We start from the raw sequence: 21752 nt of genomic DNA on the forward strand, positions 1-21752 counted from the left end.
AGTGCAGTCACAAAGTGAAGACACAGAAACATGAGTCTGAGCCATGTTCTGGAGTCAAAATGAAGATTAACTGCTGGGCTATGCATACAGTACCTGTTTTTTTTCAGGTTGGAGAGCCAAAGATGGGTGGTTTGTCAGAATAACCATCACTTTCCTTTAGGTGTCTTTGGTAGTGACATGGGGATATCCTACCCACCCCTAATGCATAGGTAGCCTTGGCTTAGGCAAATCATTCCCAAGTGTGATTTGGCAGAATGCTTCGTAGTCATTCTTTAGTTAGGCTCCACACACTTGTCTTTGCCAATGGGCTACCAAAAAAATGAAGTGTAAACATGCAGCCAGTGTATTAGTTAGAATGTTGTTTTTTGATGTTATTCTTTCTTCTGCTATGAAACCAGTTTCCTGTTGGTGTTGTCTGTGTGTTCATTGCACTGAGGGTAAAAGGGAATATGGACTTACAGGGAATATGGACTTACTGGCTAATTCGTTCATCCTCATTCATTGGAGGTACAATTTAGTAACATCTCCTACAAAGGAGGAGATCAGGGTCTCTCTTCTCCYAGGTATCTCAGAATAGATTTACTCTCTTCTACCCTTATCAAGAAATGYTCTTACTGTCAGATTATGGATGCCCTGGCTGAGCAGCAGATGTACTGTAAAATTCTTTGCAGTCTACTCTTTGGGCCAGATACTTATACTTAAAATATCAAGATTTAGTTTCCTGCAGTCCATACTTTTTGCTCTGTATTGTGGGTAATTGTTGGCATATTTTTCGACATTATTTCCCTGCTTCAGGAGTGAGCGAAAATTGGTTTTGCATCTGAGGACCCTTTTTCTCAATTCAAATCTGTCTATTTTCTCATGCTGCCATTTATGACTTACTCAGAAATTTGCTATTTACCAAGCAGATCCTGTCTCAGCTCTCTCTCTGAATTCTTAAAATAACAGAGAGATGAGTATGTTATAATGGGGTTTAGTCATTCTTCTTTCTTCTTCAGCTCATTTTCCAGATCTTTTGGAATGCCTATGGCTACAGCTATGTTAGTTACAAGAGTGCTGAACCATTCTCTAACAGTGAACTCAATGGCCCGGGTCTATACTGCTAAACTTCCACCCCTTCAGTCTCTCCAGCCCTCTGCCTCTTCCAAAACATCTACTTCCAAGGGTCTAGTAACTTCTAAASCATGCATGCAAACTGTTCAGGAGACCACATGGTAGCCCTGGCTAAAGCCATATTGAGGGTTTGTTTGAATCATTTKACACTCGGTTAGTTGTCACTTGACATGGTTAAATATCAGCTTTAATCACTTGACTCTGAAGACAGTGTTAAATATCAGCCTTATAACCCTGGGAATGTTTCTTGTCTCTGGGAACATCTCTAGACTTGCATTACTTTACTTGTACAGTTGTAGCTCATATTTCCTAAAATAGCTGTTTCACAGATTCTTGCTCTTCCCATGGGTCTCTGTTTGCTTGATTTCCCAATGTATTATTTTCTGGTAGATGACATCGAAGAATTTTTTTTCTCCTGTAAATACTGTAGCTATCTTCTCTGCTGCACTCGGATCTTAAATACACAGAGCCACCAGTATCTGCAGCTGTACCTCAACGTCCGTTTTCATCCACTTGTGTAAAGATCCCGGAGATCAGTCACAGGAGGAACTCTGCCCTGATGACCCTGCTGTCAGATTTCCCCTCTCTCAGAAGCCAAGGGGTTTTTTTCACTCTCTGAACTCTCCCAGTGTACCCAGTCGTGGCCAGGTATCGCACACTCCCCCTGTCAGCTAGAAACCAGCAGCCATGTCCACTCCATGGTGGTGGAGTTGACATGAAGGGCTGATTTTCTTCACACTCCAGGGACACTTTCCTTGCCTTTCTCTCCCCTTGGCTGTTTTCTCAGGGCCTCTTCTCATGCAGCACAACAGCCACCCTGCTTGTCTCCATCTTACTCAGCTGCAACTTTGGTGCTTCCATCTACCTAACAYGGGGTTTCTTTGAGACAGCTGAGTGAAATCTGTTAGCAAAATCATTTTGTCTTTTCTTTCTTTATTTAACTGATCAGTAACAATGATTTTACGCRCCTTTACATTAACTTGGGCACAAAAGGCCTCACATCTCTCAGGCCTATTTTGAATGATAGCATCCAAGTTTTCATCAAGTCCACCCTAGACTCTGGAGGTGAAAAGAAGTACTTGAAATCTCTGTCTCTCCCTCTTTTTAATTTGACTTAGTATAAATCTATTTATACTTCTGATCTCACTCTATTATTCCCAAATAAGCTGAGAAACAGACATCACTGCTGTGAGTAAACAGGAATTTGACTTTTTTTTTTCCTAGAGATGATACTGCTCTAYTTCCTTTACTAATCACAAGGGAGTAGCTACTGCTCCCACATATACCTCCAAATTAGGCAGCTTGCACAGAAGACAAATTATTGGAGCCAGAGATCCCAGCCAAAAGGGAGGAAAGCAACAGCAATGGGTCGTCACCTTTACAACTCACTGAGCTGGCAGCGATTTACTTGCCATRTGACCCTCCAAATGTCTGGACAGGCTTCTGGGACATGTTGGAGAAGAAGTGATACTTGTGACTTGTGTTCAGATAGGAAGATGAAGTTTGGGACTTCTCTTGCTGCATGTTCCAAAATGCTCCTGGTGCTTTGTACCATATCAGAAGGAACCAAGGACATAGTTCCTATAAATKCTTGAGAAAATGCTATATAAAGGAGGTATAAATATTTATCGGGAACGGAGGATACTTTTGGAATAAACTGAGCCAGAGGGTATTAGCGCTGCTGATGTTTCAGCTTAAGAATGCCACCAGCCAGGGTTTAAGCTGAAGTCTGGCTTGAGATATGGCATCTGTTAGAGGAAAAGTCCTGGGAACTCTCCCACTTAGAAAAGGACAGGAGAGAATATTGWGATATTCAAATAGGAAATGGGGAAGAAAAACTGGAATAAACAGAGTGCCATTCAAASAGTAAAGAAATCTCAAACCTATACACTGACACAAATGGTAGAAATATAGGAAATAATGAGATAGAGAAATGAAAATTTAAATGAGGACATAATAGACATTTTGGAAACCTGATGGTGCCTATGATGTCTGGGAGCAAAAAAATTTCTGGAAAGTTGGGGACACCTGGACTGAGAGAGGAGCTCTACTATATGTAAGAGAAATTTTCAAACGTCTTAACTGAATATTCCAAAAAAAACAAGTTTATGAAGGAACAATATAATATTGACCTATAGTATTGTATTATTGTAAAGGACTGTTATGATATGCACAGTACATAATTTTATATATTGCTTTATAATTTATGCATATTTATTACTGTACAATTGCATATCCCTGATGTGTATATATTTATAAAGCATATGTGATGTGTGCAATATATAACATATATGATTAAATATAACAATGATACTATTATCACATTGTATTTTAGGATCATAGAATCATAAAGATTTGTAGCTTCAAAGCACTGCTGGAAATTGTCTGGACCTCCCTACGTAAAGCTGGGTCACATAGAACAGGTTGTCCATGGCCTTATAAAGGAACTATRTCAGTATATAGTTACCATTGCCATGGAAGATCCATTCTATCATTGTGACCACCTGTACCTGAATTTAAGACCTGCTCAAGATCAACAGAAGCAAAAATAAACAAATTGGCAACTATACAAAATTATGTAGATGTTATTTATTCAAATTTTTTAAATTTAATTAATTTAACAATTTAATTGAATCATTATTTTTTTATAGAGGAGAAATACACAGAAGTGAGGACACTTACTTAGAAGAGGCCTACAGCAGCAGAATCAAATCTTGCCATGCAACTTGGGGAYCACCCAAGGATACTATAGCGCAGGGAAGAGAAAATGCCTTCCTCTAACAAAAAGAGATTTGAGAGAGCACGAAAGGAAACTAACATGGATAAACAACTGATAGGAATGTTATTAAAAACAAAAAGACATCATTAAAATGCTGAAGCTTTTTCAAGCTCAAATTGGGTAACTGGAAAGATCTGTAGAGCTGTAATTAAGTATAAAAACATAACAAGGCAAGGAAATAGAGAATCTTTCTAAAGTACAGTTTCAAAGAATCCAGGAAATTATTTACAAGAAGCATAAAAATTATTAATAAACCTTTTTCCAAACATGTGAGGAGCAGGATACTGTCAGTGGATTGATAGGATAAGTCAATGGAAGATGCAGAGAAGAAAAAGCATGAATAATCATGACACAGAGGGTAAAAGCRGTCCATTTTCACAATGAGAAGAAATTGACACTGGGATGTTTCAGATGTCTCTGTCAGGGCTGTACTATTCAACATAATCAACAAATAATCTAGAGAAGAAAGTAAGAATGAAGGTGAGAAAACTTAAAAATAATACTAGGTCTGCAAGGTAGGAAAGTTGCAGGTTAACTAGGAAGGACTGCAAAAGCTCTATAGGAGTCTGAATGACAGAACAATTAAACTGCAAACGAAATTCAGTGGAGACATGTAAAATAATGCATATGAGATCTCCCTTGTCCAGCTGCTCTACTTTTATAAATAGATAATAAGTCCTGACTCGACTGCCACCTCTTAAAAAGGAAATGTAGCAGAAAATCTCAGCTCACAGTTCAGAAGCAGACAAAAAAGGCACTAATATTATTAGGCCACTGCCTAAATTCATAATCAATTGGTGCTTTTAACACTCCCACAATCAGAGTGGATTTAAAAGAACTGGGTAAGATTTAAAACCAAAAATGACCAAGGTGTGTAACCCAGCTTCCATACAACGCATGAATGTGTAGACTGGAATTTATAATCCAGGAAAAGAAATGATACAAAGATCTAGGAAGGGTGAATGCACAGAAACTGTCTTTGCATCCAGTTGGGGAAAAATGAAAACTTTTTCACATACGGTAAGACCACAAGGCTGTATCCTCTCTTCCAAATGCCCCACTTCTTCCCATGCAGGATCAGAGGACCATCAAACAAATTCAGTGCCAGGCAGATTCAGCAAAAATAAAAGGAAATACTTTTGATGAAAAGGATAATAGACTTGAAGATCCTTGCCAAGGGAGCTGCAAAAGCACAAAGTTCATGGAGGTTCAAAGGAAGACATGGTAAACCTGTTGATATTGCTAACTAGACCATGCCAGGCTTGGAAATCTTTTTGATAAAAATAGTTGCAAGCTAGGAGAACATGAAGTCCAAGTGATRGCAAGTACCATCCACATTTGCTTTGATCCCACACTTGTCTATGCAGCCCCTGTTGGAGGTGGRACACTGACCTGGAGAAATCCTTGTTCCACATCAGCCGTGCTTCACTTTGCGTGCAAGCAGAAACAATTATTCCTGCTCCTTTTCWGTACAAGTATTATAAAAAAATGAACAACCACTGGTAGGCAACAGGTTGAAAACAGACAAGACAATGTGGYTTTTTGCACATGTCATTCTAATATACATGTATAGACCTAATTCTATGGCATATATATTCTATAGTGTGTGATTCAGCAGTGACACTTTTTTGAAAGATGTGGAGGTTGCTAAAAGTTGAGAAATGGGTGGTTTCAAAAGCAACTGGACAAATTCATGGAAGAGAAAGCCATCAAATGTTATTACATCTCAGGATAATTCTCCTGCAGCAAATGTTTAGGTATGAATTATTGATAGCTGACTTTTTATTGAACTGCCGTCCCTGGTTGGCCACTGTCACTGCCAGAGTACCAGACAAATTGAGCGTTTTGACTGATGCCTCTCTTGGCTTCCCATCTTGCCTTGTAGAGAAAACATGTATGCTTCTATGACTATAGCCAGCAAAAAGTGTATGTTGTATCTCAAAAAAGAATCAGTCAGAAATAATTATAATGATATCTTCGTAGACTAGATTGTGGCTGCGGCTAAGATTTCTTACTCTGAAGCAAAGAAATTCTCATTAAATATTGCGTTAGCTGTATTCCAATTTGTCAACTCAAACAGAAAAGAGCCTTTATCACCCGTTTTCAAACTCTTGACATAGTAAAATGATGCTTTCAGCTTGTGGCTAATTTTAGCATTGTGGTCTTGCAATTCTAATTCTAAAATGTTTCASCAGTACAAGTGATGGATCTGTGTACTAAAGAGAGGAAAAATGAAAAATAGAATACTTCCCTAAAGTGGGAGTATATCTCTCCAACAGCCAATTTGCTTACCCTTGCAGGTGTTTTCAGGATTGCCTGTCAAAGASAAGCAGAATTTTCAGTGGCTCTAGCTGGGAGATATTATAGATAATGATGCAGAACCCTATTGAAGCATTTAAGCTTTGCAGGRATGTGAGCAAAAAATATTCAGACCTAAGAAGTTTGCTTGACATGAGAGCCTGGTTTTGCTATACTGATATTATACTGATATAGAAACTATTCTATTGCCTGCAGAAGTTACAGTGAGCATGTTTAATTATTAAAAAGGAAARGAAAGATATGATACTGTTGTTAAATTAGAACACTTGGGTTTTCTACTGGGAATGTTTCTGGTTACTAGTGGAATGGAAGTTTTAATGTATAATATAATGATGCTAATRGAGTATAATTGTTGATAGAAATTTGATAAAAAGAAGTCCTGTAACTTACAGGAATTATACCTACAGTCTTGCTAAATTATACTTAATATCTTACTAAAGACATACCTAGGAGATCAAGGCAGAAAGAGAGCAAATGAAGTGAAAAATGCACATTAAAGGTGTTGTTCTATGGAGTTAAGTGATATTTTTTGGAGATTGCTTTGTATAGTTCTGTTAAACTACGCTTAGAGCCAAAAGGTAAAGAGATTTTAAAGAATTTAAAGATTCTTGATTTTAAAGAATATAAATTTTATTTCTTGCTTATCCCTTGCATAAGCAAGGGATCTTTCTGCAATAACTTTAGTCTCACAAAATAACCTGGCAAAATTAATGAGCATTTCAATAYAATCTGATGGTCTGCCATGCCAGTCATGTCCCATGCATGAATATTAGAGATGGTAGCACTGAAGAGTAAAACTGTCTAGGCCACATTTTTGTTTATTTGCAGAGAAGCAAAAAAGGAGGGAAAGAGGATATTTTTTCTGGAGAAAGAAGTCTCAGTTTTGCTCTTTTCCCTCCTCTTCTTGCTTCTCTGCCATAAAGTGCACTTATTGCTTAAGCTGAACGAATTGTTGATTCATGCAAGTGATGCTCTCCGAATAAGGAAATCAGTCTTAATACATTCAAGATTCGCTCCATGGGGAAATCTGTCTGATGCATAGCAGGGTCTCCTTGCGGGAAAGTGGGWGATTTATGTGGAAAAGGCATATGAGATTTCATCTGCATTGGGAATGCCCTGACAGGCTGCTGGGTGCTCTGCTTGCTGCTGAGCGGCCGGGGTAAGTGCTGCTAAGCCCAGTCTTGCACGTGCAGGGAGAGGAGAGTTGCTGCTCTAGCAAAACACAGTAAAAGCCTTCCAAGGGTTTCCAGCATCCACGTTGCTGTGAGAAGACTCCATGGAAAAYGAGCGACCGCCCCAATAAATGCCGCAGATGACACCCACAGGGCTGGCGATGCGGAGCCTTCCCACGGAAAGCAGTCCAGCTGTGTGGGAACTGGAGCTTCACGGTGACGCAGTGCGGATTCAGACTGTGGAAGAGTCACCTCTGGGTGAAAGGTTGGGCCTCTGCCCCCATTTTGGGGTGGCTTCTGAATGCAAAATGCCCTGAAAGCAAGTCCATAGCTCCGCGTGCAGCTCCCTGCACGTCTGCTTTATTGGCYGTGTCTCCGTATGGCTGGGACACCAACCGACCTGGGCTTGGGTACAACAGATATAACTGCCACAGACAGAGCTGGAGCTAGGAGTGTATTTTCATTACGTTGTTCTTTTTAATGAGGAGTAAAATAAGAGCTGATGCAGGGGATCCTGAGCAAGAGGAAGCTTTGTTATGTATAAGAACTCCTCTGCTTTTCCCTGAGTTTATTATGTGAGGAATGAGTCATATTTTTGACAGAAGTGGATGAGGAAAGTTGTGGCTGAGGGGCTGAGCACGAAGCGAGGCAGATGGATGGGTGCTGGAACATGCTGAACAAACAGCTTCCTTCATTTGGTTTATTCTCCTCCAAAGCCCTCCGTCTCCGCAGAGTTACTGCGAGCGTTACATAAAACCAAAACCATTCTGCTAATTCTTCTCCGGTGGCACGCTCCAGATTTCAAGAGAATTACAGCTCTGGTGTCTAGGAAAAACAACACCAAAAGTGGAAAAAAAACGCCCTCCAAACAAGACTGAATTAAATCATATATTTTTCTTTGTTTTCTTTCTGCAGCAAAAGACTAATTAGTCCTTGCTCAGCTCGCCCTGCCTGCAGGAAGGTCTGTGAACATGAGATAGTTCAGCCAAGACAGAGGGAGCTACCTCTCTTTYGGCTGCAAATCCGCATGTGAGCCTGACAGACGGTCACTAGTTTGTGTAGCCAGACTGTGTTGGGCTGCTCAAACCTCTGCACACCAGTCCTGAGCACGGTTTGTGCCAGTGGACAGGGTCACCTGGAGAAAACACCCCGCAAAGATGGGTCTCAAGGAGACCCCAGGCAGAGGGTGGCAGAGTTCCTTGGTCTCCTGCAAAGAAACCCAAGGACTGAAATGTCAAAGAACAAGGCCAAAGGTTGCATTTGAAGAGAAATCAGCTCAGTGTTGACATCTCCCAGGCACATGTTAGAGCAGGATGGGGCCTGAATGACTATTACATATTTCCAAAGAGCTCTGTTCACAAAGAAGATTACTTAGAGAATTCAGAACTTTTAGCAACATTAGTTCCACAAAATATTTAGATTTTGTTTATTATTATAATTGAGGGAAGCCCTTTAGAGTGCAACAGCAGAGGATACATGTCATTTCCATCCCAGCAGAGAACAGAACCTATGATCAGAAACAGACACAGAGAGAATTCTCAGCAAATGATCCTTATTTTGATGGTGGAGGCAACCAATGCCTGCAGGATTTCCCCTGCCTCCTTTCCCCCTTCCCATCACTGCCTTCTGTCCTGTTCAGCAGCCTGGCTTACTGTATGTCATTAAACAGGGTTGAACTTAAAGAAAGTATTTGGCAAAAATATGTCATCTGTGATAAAGATTGGCTTAAATTAATTCCCATTTTTATCTGGGAGGAGGACACTGGTTGCAAACTACAAAAAATAARAATAAATAAAKAAAGAAAGAATCCAAGCAATTTAAAAGCTGGAGATTTCATTTATAAGTAGACATTTTTTCACACTGCATTTATAACTAATCCTARACACTTGAATCTTTTCCTAAAATTCAAAGAGAAAAATGGGGCCAAAAGGTGATGTCATTATCTTCTTCAAAACCACATATATAGACTGTCTTTATAGAGTATTTTAAAATACATTTTTAAAAGCATCAAACAGCGTACAATATCCTAAAATATTTCCCAAAGCCTGTAGAACAGAAAAGACTGCCCCTGGGATTTGACCCCATGAGAGTTTTATCTAAAGAAGCATCGTTAAAATCCAAACTGAGGACAAAAGCTTAAACCTACTCTTTTTCCTGCAAGCTCTGGATACTTTTGGAAAGAAGAGCCTCCCGCATGCTCCAGGGAGACAAATCTCTGACAAAGGAAGTGGTCAGCCTTGGATGGAGATAAGAGCGACCTATGTCCCCCACAGTTCTCCCCATGATTCTCCAAAATCTGGCCAACACAGTTTGGTCTTGCAACTTCTACTCAAAATTTTCAGCAAGTATATGTGAGCACATATGTATTTATACTTTATTTATACTGTATTTATACTTTATAAATACATACATGTATTTATAAGCACATGAGTGGGTTGCCTATAAATGCATGCATCCAAATGTAACTATGTTTGGGTATTTGTCTACATACACACGTGCAGCTGCACATATAACTGGGTACATGCACAAACATTCTTGCATGCCAAGAGAAAGAGCATGAAATAACATTTGAAATGCATTCAATGGCGAGACGGGAAGCTTGATTTACTTCCATTTTCCAAATTTGTATGAAGAGAGAGACCAGCAGAATAACACAGGACATGCAGAACGTGCCCCATACATGGATCACACCACATGTCAAACCACAGGGGTTTGGAAGTATGTGACTTACTGCAAAATACAATACATATGCCAGTATACATGTATGATGATATACAGGATGTCTTATCCCCTATTTTAAGAGAGGTAACTAGATCAGTGTCAAATCCTTCAAATTTGTACTTTCATAACCCCGTCAATTTGGGCAATGCCTAACCCGTGAAATACAAGCCAGAAATGACAGAGGTTGCAATTGCAGTTCRTATGATTATTGAAGCACAATCCAAGCAAAAGTTCCCTGTGACATCAAATTGGTGCTAGATAAAGAGATGGGTAGAGAAGTAGAGAGGTTTCAAAAGACAGACTRTGCAGGGAAATCAGTATTAGTAAATATTCTTGGCACACTGTCAACCTTGTGTGTGTTATGTGTTTAAACTGACAYGCTTTTAGCTAGTTACAAAAAAAAGTTCCTTTTTGCTGCAGAAGTTGCAGCTTCTGAGGCTATTTTCCTCAGGTTTTAATCCAAAAAAAGAAAGAAAAAGAACCCTCTATTCTTTCCAATTACTTCAATGGGCTTTAGATGAAGGCCTTAGAAAGTGTTTGACTTTCTGTCCTGCTTGAGCTCCCTCTTTTCAGATTTGAGGCCTGGATCGATTAGGCTCTAGGAAGCGCATTAATGCTCGTGGCTGCCAGCGGCTCCATGGCTTTGGAAGGCAATCAATTCTTCCCCAGGCCACAAGCACCTTTGGAGGAGCAGGCAAAGAACTTCTCCAGTTTAAGTACTTTATACTTTTCAACGGGCAGCTTATCTTACATGTAGGCAACATTAGATGTCCTTTTCCATTCCAGATATATCTTAACATTCTTCTGCCTTCATTAGTGTATTAATGAGGAAGAGCACACTGTTAAGAAAAGACTGCAAGCACTTAAAAATATGTCATTGTTGATGTCGCAAAAGGAGCAGCTTGAAAACCTTCTGTACTCTTCCTTTTTGAATAATTCCTGATGAAACGCCCCTCCTTCTTTATCCCTTCTTCATGCTCTAGATGCACTAGTCACCTGGCTCTTCCCACCCATCCAGCTGAGCCCTTCTTCCCTGGCCAGCGCTGAGGTGGAGGTGGAAAAGTGAAGGAAAGGAAAGGGTGAGTCACTGCCTCCTGCTTTCCTCTCTTGCAATGGGACTGCCCTGGAGCCAGAAGTCAAAAAGGGAACAGGAACAGAGGCAGGAGGGAGCATAGCTGMAGCTTAGCCTGGTGGTTTGCACTCTCTGCTCTGCTGCCTCTGCACCTTGAGCCTTCTCTGCACTTCATGGGCCCCAAAATTCAGAGATGGCCAAGGCTGGTAACTGCTGAATGTGTTTTGTGCATGATACCTTGGGATAGGAATCCTTGATTCTTCATGATGTTCTGAAGTGGCTTCTGCAGTATTACTGAGGTTTTTATTAGTAAGGAAGGTGCTAAAGTCCCCTTGAAAACTAAGTCATCCAGTGGGAGCTTCTAAAACATCCCAGGCCATCATTCCTTCTCCAGTTCATCAGGTGCAGGCTGAGCTGGCAGCCTACCCCACTCACAGAGACATCCTAAATGGGAATCACAGCATTACCCTGGAGAGGAAAAAAAAAAACAGGGTTTATAAGAAGGTGAATGAAATGAACTGCTGGGCATCAAAGACGCTGTATCACATGTCAAAAGAGACGTTCCCAAAGCACATTCAGGAAAACAAAATGTGCTCAATGTGTAGCTTTTCCACATGTTTTGGTGCCTGACCTTGTATATCTGCAAACAAGCTGCCCGTCAGGCGCAGTGCGATCACCGCCGYGTGCGTGTGGTGCAGATGTCGTCAGGCTGCCACTGCAGTGCCTGCATTAGTCATCACAGCATCTCTGCTTGTGGCTGATAAGAGGCCATCTGAATTACTGGGGCATCTGGAAATGGTCCTGGCAGGCACTGTGCTGTCTGAAGCAGTCTATGCTGTGCATCACAGTTTACCCCCAAAGGGCTCTGCCCCCCAAATCTGCCTGCCGAGCTGCTCCTGGGTTCATTTCCTATCCCACTGTGATTAAAATGAGCTGGCATAGCACAAGACACCCAATTTCAGGCACCTAAGATACCCCACCTCAGTGACTGGAACGTGACCAAGAGCCTGCAGGCAACCCTTGGCAGATGGGGAAGTAGCTGGCAGAGTGACCAAGCCAGCCAGCACCACCTCAGCTGGAGCAGGACCTACAGCTACAGCCTTGGGCAAGTTTGCAGTGGCCTCACCAGGCTCCAATGGAGTCATCTTGGGAGGGTTCGTAATTCACTGTCACTTTGAACCTTCTCTAGCATTTTAAATATACTTTGTGCTGTCATCGCAGGTATGGACACACGTTCACAGCTTGCTCCAGAGACCAAAGGTGCTCCCCTAGATGTTAGCCAAGCCAGAACAATGCTGCACGTGGTTTCCTATGTCCTTTTCAGCTTCATGAAATAAAAAAACACTTTTTTTTTTTTTCAGTAGARTTTTTCTTAGTAAAGAGCAATGGTACTGTGTTTGCAAGAGCCCCTTGGGTGTCAGGATTTGTGAAGTTTGGTGACACAAGTCTTTGCAGATACTACATGTCACCACTCACCCTACCACCAGGCAGAGCACCCTCAAAGGGTGATTTTCCTTGTGCCAAAGACCATTTACAAACCAAAGTAAACAGACCTCRCTATAAATGAGACTCACACACAGGTGGCCAATGGAGGGTAGGTTACAAGCAGGGCCACCAAGAGAGCTTTGGAGGATAGACGACTATAAACACAGGTGCTGAGCAGTTTTCAGGACGAGCCTCTCCATCTGCCGAGCTATGGTAATGACCACATGTGGATACCTGGCGTGCACCAGCTTGGAAATAAAGMGCAGCAGCCAAGAAATGCTTGAGTACGCCCAATCTGCCTGTGTGYGCCGGCACCGCAGAGGAGGAATAACCAACCTGTTACACCTGTAGTGCAAACAGATGCCACCTTCTCAGTTGCACTGGGCTTGGAGAACTCATCTATGCTGATCTGCTGATGAGAGGCGAAGCGTTAAGAGCCAGCAAAGCACTTGCTGCAGTCACTTGGCCATGACCTAGCACTACTATGTATTCAGGTGCTGTCAAAATTCAAGGGAAATTTGTCCCTCTGCTCCCTAAATCCATTCTGGAAATGTGAGTTGAGTTACATTGCCCATCATCTCCTAGCTGCCTGCTTACGATGTTGTTTTTAATATGCTTTTGGCAGTAAAAAAGCCCGAGTAATAACAGGACTTGCGTCCTCAAGCCCTGTTAATAGTTCCCAGAACTACACTCAGCTGAGTTTTGGAAGCATGTACAGAAGAAAGAAGCCAAATATAGAAATCCGGAAAGCTTCCAAGATCAGAGCTTCACTGCAGGGCCTCTTTCATTGGAGGAGAAGTATGAGAGATTGCCATGTGATTGCTAGTACCGCTCCTTGGGCTGAAAACATTTCTCACTTAAGAACATACAASATATATTAGTAAAGACTTATTCCCCTTCCTGCTCATTACCCCCATGTGGCATTTGTGCTTTTGATTCAAGTTTCTGTGCTTTTCCTTTCCACCAACAAAACTGCAAGCTGTGAGCAACAAAACGCAGAAGAAGGAAAAACTGAACACACCAGAAGGCAAAATAGCTGAGGTAGGACAAGATTTATCCATTTTATCTTTTTCTGATGTAGAGACAGATGATTGTAATAATTAAAATACAACTTTTGTGTCTTATTAGTTGCATAAGCTTTGCTTTGGCTAGAAATTGTAATTGCTGACTAAATTTCTCTATGATAAAATCAGACTTGAGAATTTTATTTTCAAGAAAAAAAGTGCAACTTTATTCAAGCAGGAATTTCTTCAGATGGAATATAACTATCAGATGGTGGATCTGAGTGTGTCTCATTTTTTAACCAGGTGAAAAGTAAACATTTTCTTTATGGCAAACCTCTGAAACAAAAATGTGTTAAAGATCATGCTCTTGATTTTTTTTTCAATARCTATCGTGCCTGTAGAAAGGTTAATAAAATGCCACATGATTCACTGAACTGACTTCAATATTATTGCAGATACTCCGTTTTTAAATATTTATTCCTGGTAATGYAGCTCTTTAAATATAACATGTGTACTAGAAAGAAAGCAAACRGGAACTTAAAAAAAATAGAACTTCTATTTTTTTCCTAGTGCGGTTGCAAATGCAAGTACTCTGACAAGAATGTTCCTATACAGCAAGTATATTGTAGCAGCCATCCTATTCAGGTAAMAAATATGGGACTCTGGTGCGTGACAGAGGTGCTTGCCTCACACAAAGCAAAACTGTGATGGATGTACAAAGTGTCTCTTCTTCCTCCTGCACAAAAAGATCTATATCCTTTATAATCCTTATAATTAAACCTAGCAAAGAAAGAGTCCTGCTTTCAATGAACAGCACCGTTTCTCTATTTAGCATTACATATATGGAACGCCATATTGAAATTAGTGGGTTTTGGTAGTTCCTCACTTTCTGGTGAATGCAGCGTTTCATATGGGCAGATCTGAGAACTTTTCCTTGGAGTTTTTCAGCAGTTTGGGCACAAAGAATTTCACATTTACCCTGCTAGCAGCAGCACTGCTCCACCACCCTCTTACGCTGCAGGACCCATAAGTGACAGCTTTCATTCACAMTATCCATCACCTTCATGTGTCTGTAAACCTTGACCGTGTCTTCCTTAAGCCTTCTCCAGCCATGCAGTAGAGTCCCAGCAGATCTAAAAACTACACTTTTCTTCCCACTCTTTAACCAGTTGTCATCTGCAAAAGAACCCCCCTTCCAGATCCCTGGCAACTTAGTTCCTTAGAAAAGTGTTCACGTAGTTTTGTCAAAGGCTTTTAGAAAATTCACCTACATAAGCACATAAGCACATATATATATGTATATTGATGTGTATATATATAKATAGATACAGATATTTATATAAAATTACCACCAGGCCCCCTTCACCCATCATCYGTACAGCCTTTCAGCAGATGAGTGAGGCAGGATTCCCCCTTTTCAAGAGATGTGCTGTCTCTTTCTGAGCAAGCTGGTGTTACCGTGTGCTCAGAGATGGACTTTGTCACGGACCCACAGGACCTTACCAGAGGTGGGAGGCATCTTACCCGAGCTTGGTAAGTCCCAGCACTGAAGCAACCAGCTCGCAGCTCCCTTCTCAAGTGCTTCTTGGAGAGGAGAGCTGCACTGGTAATGCTCAAGCCCTTTGGCRCTGGGTCTGATTGTAATGCTGGGTTATGTGCCTTGGCTAGCAGTCTCACACTTGAGATCCTTCAGGATACTTGTAGGAATGCCATCTGCTCCTGATTATTTATTGGCTTCTAGACTTGTCTAGTCAGTTTGACGTTTCCTCAATCCATATCTATAGAAGAGCTGGCTCCTCTGACCTGTTGGCTACGAAGCATGTTCCAGGCAAGAAAATAACCCCAGCATCTTCAGTAGGCAAGGCTAAAATCACTGAGTTTCTCCACTACGGCTGTGTTATTCCTAAAAAAACCTTTGCTGTCAGGAAAACCTGCTAATTCCTTAGCTGTCTTTCATCTTTTAACGTATTTATAACATTTGCTACTCTCCAGTTGAGCATGGTTTGCTAGGTGCTTTCAAAACAAACAAACAAGAAATTACGCTATCTGATTATTCTCTATATTTGAATTGCCATGATATGGGCTTCCCTATTCTCCTCGTTTGGACAAACCTTCCGATTTGCAAATGATCATCTTTACCCTATAAAAGCTTTGCTATATTGATACATGTAGACCTCAGTGTTTATTGAAATATTTATTTCTTCTGGAGTGATGTTGCTCCTTATATGTGGGCTTCTAGCACAGGTTTTGCTGAATTTTCTGTTCTTTTTTAAACAACACCCAAAACTCTGTAGGCTTTTTGGTTCAGGGACTACTTCTTCCTCTTGCTGCTCTCCTGAGGCTGCTGTTACAAGGTGCCCTCCATCCCAAATGGCTTGAACTTGGTCCTCCAGAGCAGTAAATACCAAATGCAGAATAGAATCCTGTGTAGTGAATTGCAGCACTAATTATCCTAGGAATCAGTCATTTACCTCAGGCAAGAATATTCTCTACATCTCATCCTAACACAGCATCCTGTTTGTATGAAGGCACCTAAATCTCCCCCTATTTGCCATCTGCTTTCAGCCTCTCTAATCTCACTTAACGTTTCCTGATCACTGCCWTCACCTTGATGAGGAGTTTGGTAGTGCAAACCTTATATTGCATTTTTATTATTAGAATGTAGGATGTATTGTGTCTCTCTCTAAACATAATATTTTGTGCTGCTACATTATGTGTCCTTCCTGCACAGTGCCACTCCTCCACCTGAGCATCCTACACTATCATTATCATATAGCTGGTAGCCTGGCAACACAGGATCCTGCTGATTATCCTCTTTCCAGCAGGTCTCTGAGATGCCCGTTATACCAGATTTGTTATCTCATGCCAAGCATCCTTGCTCCCTTCTTATTTTTAGGCTTTGAGTACGGGTGCAGAATTATGAGCAAGTTTTGCTTTTGTCATTCAGTATAGCCCAGTTGGCTTTGCATGTTGTTTGACTTGTCTTCTCCAGCTACTAGATTGGGGAGATACTAAACTATATTAGTTTAGCATCTCTTTCAGATAGGAATCTGTGCTCACTAAATACCCTGTGCTTACTAAACTGGTTAGCTAGGGGTGAGCTGTACTCATGGAAGTGTGCTGGAGAAAACTTCAGCACCTGGAAATTGTCTTGCTCATACTGCTCCTTCAGCTGCTGCATTTTTGTCTGCTGCTGGGTCTGGGCACGTTCTTCGTCAAGCTCCAAAAATACCATATTGCTGAACTGGTTTGCTCTCTCCTTACACACCCTAGGAACTGAGCAAGGCCTCTGCTTGTTTAATAGACATTCTGAGCAGCCTACAAGGACTCCCAAGTGCTCAGGGTTACTGACTGGGGGACATCCACAGCTCTTGCAGGATAAGCACTTAGCAGACTCGCCTGCTCTCCAGGAACTTTCATCGTTCTTATTGCCTCTCCTGAGCCAGATTGTCCTGTTCACTTGGCAAGCAGGTGTAAAGGCTCTTTCAGGTTGCCTGTATAGGTAGGTCTCATTATTAAATGTATCACCCATGATTGCTCCAGCAGGCGTTGGTTATTTGCAATGCCAGTTGTCTTCCCAAGGAGCTGATATGGCAATGAAATGACTCAAATCAAAGCTGGGTCGAGTCATACGGCTGAGGAACGTTGCGTTATCTCCCTCATCCTCTCTGCTGAAACCTTGACTTCAGTGGGCTCCTGATGCTCTCCTGGGTTCAAGGCACGTATCCTCCAGGGAGCCCTCCTTGACTTCTGGGCTGTCAGTTCTCCACCTGGCTTGTGCACCCATGCATTTCCTAGGTCTTCTGATGCCTTGAGGAGCTGACTGTCCCACCAAGGCAGTGCCAGAGCCTCAGGCTGTGCACATTCCCTTCAGTCTCCGCTGCGGCTGCCTGGTGGTTTCCATCATGGAAACTCAGATGGAAGGAATAGCTCCTCCCGGAGCATTCCCGTGAGAGAAGTCTTTCAGTACTGTGCAGGAGAGACTCCCATTTCAGATTGCCCCATTTGCTTCCCCTTGCCTTTTAGGGAGTTTTTTGGTCTTACTGCCAATCTCCCTTCTGAAGTCTTTTTGGGGATTCTGCAGATTTAGTCATTCATCTGAAATCCCTTCTTTTCTTTCTCTAGCCAGGAGAGAATTGGGACACTCTTACAGAAAACAAATTTTCTTTCCTTTCCTTAGGTATGAACACTTTCTGCTTATCTTGGAGCCATCTCCTGACCATAGCTGGCTGATGAACATCTCTGGCTGCAACAAGGGGTAAAATTTTCCCCTTTTACTTTGTGGCTGCTTCCAATAGYCCTGTGTGTAATACATCTTTCACTGGACCTTACATGTCACATCAATCTGTGTGGTAAAACACAACAAATAGGTCTGCATATAACTGCACAGGTCATTACTGGTCATAGATTGAGGGCAGGCACAAGGGTAATTAACAGCTTTCATGTGACAGACTCCCAGCCTCTTTCTCCTAGACGTCTCATAACAGCTTAAAAGCTTTGTCTGGATAATTTGGAGAGCCTGAATACTGGCTCTGTTACCACATCTGAAGATGCTGATTCCTCAATTACACATAGGCACCTAGTTTCCTAAAGGCCTTTAGCTGGCATGAGAGATGAGGAGCACAAAATAGTTTTAATAGTTGCTGTTAGCTTTAGCGTCAGTAGATAGTGTCAGACTATAAGTGATCACTTGCAGTGCTGAGCAAGGTTTCATATTTGCACATAGTTCAAGTTCTTCATCTTTCTTTGACTCCTTCCTCTCATAGGTTTGGGAGAGTCATGTGTGGTATCCCACTCAGCAGAAACAATTCAACAGGTAGCTGGTCTCTTCACTTATATTTTTTGTTGTTTTTTGACTTTCTAAAGACAAGCATGTTTGGTCCATAGCAAAATGCAGTCAAAAGTGCTCTTATCTTTGTGGTATCTCGGGCTATGGTATCTTCCTGACAAATGGGAAGCCCAGCTTCACTCAGGAGAAAAACTGCTTCGTGATTCCACATGGAGAACTTCCATGCCAGCCAGTATAGAAAACCAAAACTATTCAAAATTCCTCTGACTGAAAAAGGGTTTAATGTTAGGAAATTCCCTAGTTCCAATCTCCAGCCCCCACAAACTTCATAAGTATTATTGTTTTTGGAGGGATGATTTCAGGTTCTGCAGGGACAGATAAAACCTCCATGTGAGTGGAAGTCCCTGCTCCCCTGTCCACGACTCTTCCATCTTAACCATGAGGTACGTCCTGGAAGCCCAGGCCAAGGAATCRCTCTTCCCACGCTCCCTCTCACAGTAGCACCACTCCAGCTGCCAGCCAAAAGATCACTGCTGGGACACATCTGGCTGCAATGTTCTGGGATCCAGAGGGACTCTGAGAAGCAGCCTTGCAGATAGCACAGGCACGCCTGGAAGGGGAAACCATGAGGAAAGGTTTCACTAACTAGCGCCTGGCCGTGGCRCAAACACTAATGTTGCTATCCCTGCAGTCAGTACAGGGAAGCTCAAGGGATCCAAATCTACAGCCCCCTACTGAGACTTTATCTGCACAAATAAATTGCTTTCAAATTGTTAAGTCAATGAGCTCCAGAATAAGAGAGATATCACATGGGCTGGTTTTTGACTATCTATCAATGGGGAAAACAACAAGCTGTATTTTTTCTAGCATATAACAATTTGTTATTGTTCTATTGCTCTGTTCTTTAGGTTAAAATTTTCCGTACTGCATCTRTGGAGTATGTTGACAGATATGGAGAGGAGATTCCTTTCCCACCATTAAATGAGCAACAGTTCTGAAATCTTCCTTTTGAAGCACCAGTAGTTGCAGGTAAGCTGAGAAAACATACGTGGATTTTGCAAGAAAATAGACTCTAATGAGTAAAGAAATATTATTTAGAGTGTTTCAGTGATCAGTGGTTTTGATTTGACTGAGTTATGGTTTCATGGGAGGAGAAAATATCACTCTGCATCAACATAGCCTGTTTTCTCACAGATCATTTTCAATAGGGCTGCCAATGTGAGCCACAGTGTACATAAGCAACCAACTGATTTAGAGCAGTTGAGAACAAAAAATGTTGCAAAAGCAGCAAATGAGGCAAGAATCCCATAAAAAGAGGCAGAAAACTATCAGCAAATGAAAGAAGAAATACTGTGGAAGGAGAAGGGAATTTTAAAAAGGGTGCGTAACTGACACTGTATTTATACAATGTTTAAGGTTAAAACGTTCTTAATTTATGTTTATGAAGGTGTGTCAAAATGCTTTCAGTATAGCTCAGGAAAGTTCAACAATATCCTGTCAACAACAGGAAACAGCAGAAAAGTTTTGTTAGTCCCAACAGAAAAATTCAATGCTTTTGGCTTTTCATMCTAACTTGAAACACAAATTTACTGGCAGATGGTGACTTCTTTTCTGACCAGCTTTTGATATTTCCAGGGCCGGTAACTGCTGACTCTGTGTCTCGCTGTTACAGAATGCCTGACAACAAGTTGGCTTATTTTGCACAGAAAAGCTAACAAAATTGTCTTTGAAACATGTGTAAGATCCACCTTCAAAAGGCAGCACTTACAGAGCTGGAGACAACCATAACTGCTGTATTAGCCAGTGCATTTAGCACTTCTTTGGTGTTTTACATTTTGAAAGTGCCACGAATGTATTTTGAGATGTGTATTTATTGGGGCACCACAAGTGATTACTCATCTAACATTTACTTTCCACTGCTCTCTGCAGCTTATAACTTCTTGCACTCAGTCAAGTAGTCACAAGGGTGAGTTCCCAATGGAGCTTGTATCCAATACTTCGGAGATGGCACTCAACGTCAGCTTCACTAACAGCTCATCCAACTGTACCATTGACAGCTTCAAGCAAGCTGTTTATCCTGCCGTGTATCTTACCATTTTTTTCCTGGGTGCTGTTGGAAATGGCCTTTCCATATATGTCTTCTTCCAGCCTTCCCAGAGAAAGGCTTCAGTAAACATCTACATGCAGAACTTGGCCATTTCAGATCTCATGTTCGTAAGCACTTTGCCTTTTCGGGCCACCTATTTCTTGTTGGGCTCCCGCTGGATATTTGGAGAAGCCCTTTGCAGGATCATGACTTACACCTTGTACGTTAACATGTACTGCAGCATTTATTTTCTCACCGTGCTGAGCGTGGTTCGTTTCATAGCCATTGTCTACCCGTTCAAGCTGTGGAAAGTAACTAATGTTAAGAATGGCAAGATAATGTGCACAGCAATATGGTTCTTTGTACTGGCAGCCTCCAGCCCGCTACTAAGTAATGAATTTGCAGGGCACAATCGCACTGTCAAGTGCTTGGACCTCCACCCAGACAACACATATAAGTTCTTCCTCATGAACAACATTGTCCTCGTGGTGGGCTTCATCCTGCCGTTCTGCACCATTATCATCTGCTATGTCTTTGCCATCAAAGAGCTGGTCAAGACCAAGACTCCTCAGAAAAAAACATCAATCTGTCACAAGAAAGCACTGTCCACCATCATCATCACCCTGATCCTGCTCCTCCTGTGCTTCCTGCCATACCACATACTGCGAACTATACACCTGAGCTACAACGTGTGCCACCAGGACAACCTGTCTTTGCATAAGGCRGTGGTCATCACTCTCTGCCTGGCAGCCATGAACAGTTGCCTTGATCCTGTGCTCTATTACTTTGTTGCTGAAAATTTCAAAGCACAAATCAAAAGTTTATGCTGCAGGTAACTGGTTCTGAGTTGCAAAATCGTATAYAGATATATATATTCCCAACAGGACATCTAGACTTTGTCCAAGTTACCAAAGAATAGAAACCATGTGGTGCTAGCTAGCCTAGAGCCACATGGTTCAGCACCAGGCCCTGCTGACACAAAAGTGYCTTGGAGTTGGCTCACTGGAAACGTCCAAAGGGAGACTGGAGCTCACTAACATTATGCAGCATGAATGATCAGAGGTCAGGTGCCTGGGCAAAGTCCCTGGTCCTCTTTTATTTAGCAGGGTAGCTATGCCTCTGGTGTTCATGGAAAGAGCAGTATTCTTTCCTCAGCATTTCCACTCATTTGTCTTGTTTCCAGAGTATTTCATTTCACTTTATTCATGTGCG

General features: G+C 41.7%; 1 protein-coding gene across 1 annotated transcript; it reads left to right on the forward strand.

Annotated features, from left to right (window-relative positions):
* Positions 1–20431: 20431 nt before the first annotated feature.
* Positions 20432–21376, forward strand: CYSLTR2 (cysteinyl leukotriene receptor 2). The gene has a single exon (XM_026053282.1). The coding sequence runs from the start codon at positions 20432–20434 to the stop codon at positions 21374–21376; it is 945 nt and encodes a 314-aa protein (XP_025909067.1).
* The last annotated feature ends 376 nt before the right edge of the window (positions 21377–21752 follow it).

This window comes from Nothoprocta perdicaria, unplaced genomic scaffold, assembly GCF_003342845.1.
Source record: "Nothoprocta perdicaria isolate Ctin4 unplaced genomic scaffold, notPer1 scaffold_98, whole genome shotgun sequence".
In the NCBI taxonomy this organism is placed as follows: Eukaryota; Metazoa; Chordata; class Aves; order Tinamiformes; family Tinamidae; genus Nothoprocta; species Nothoprocta perdicaria.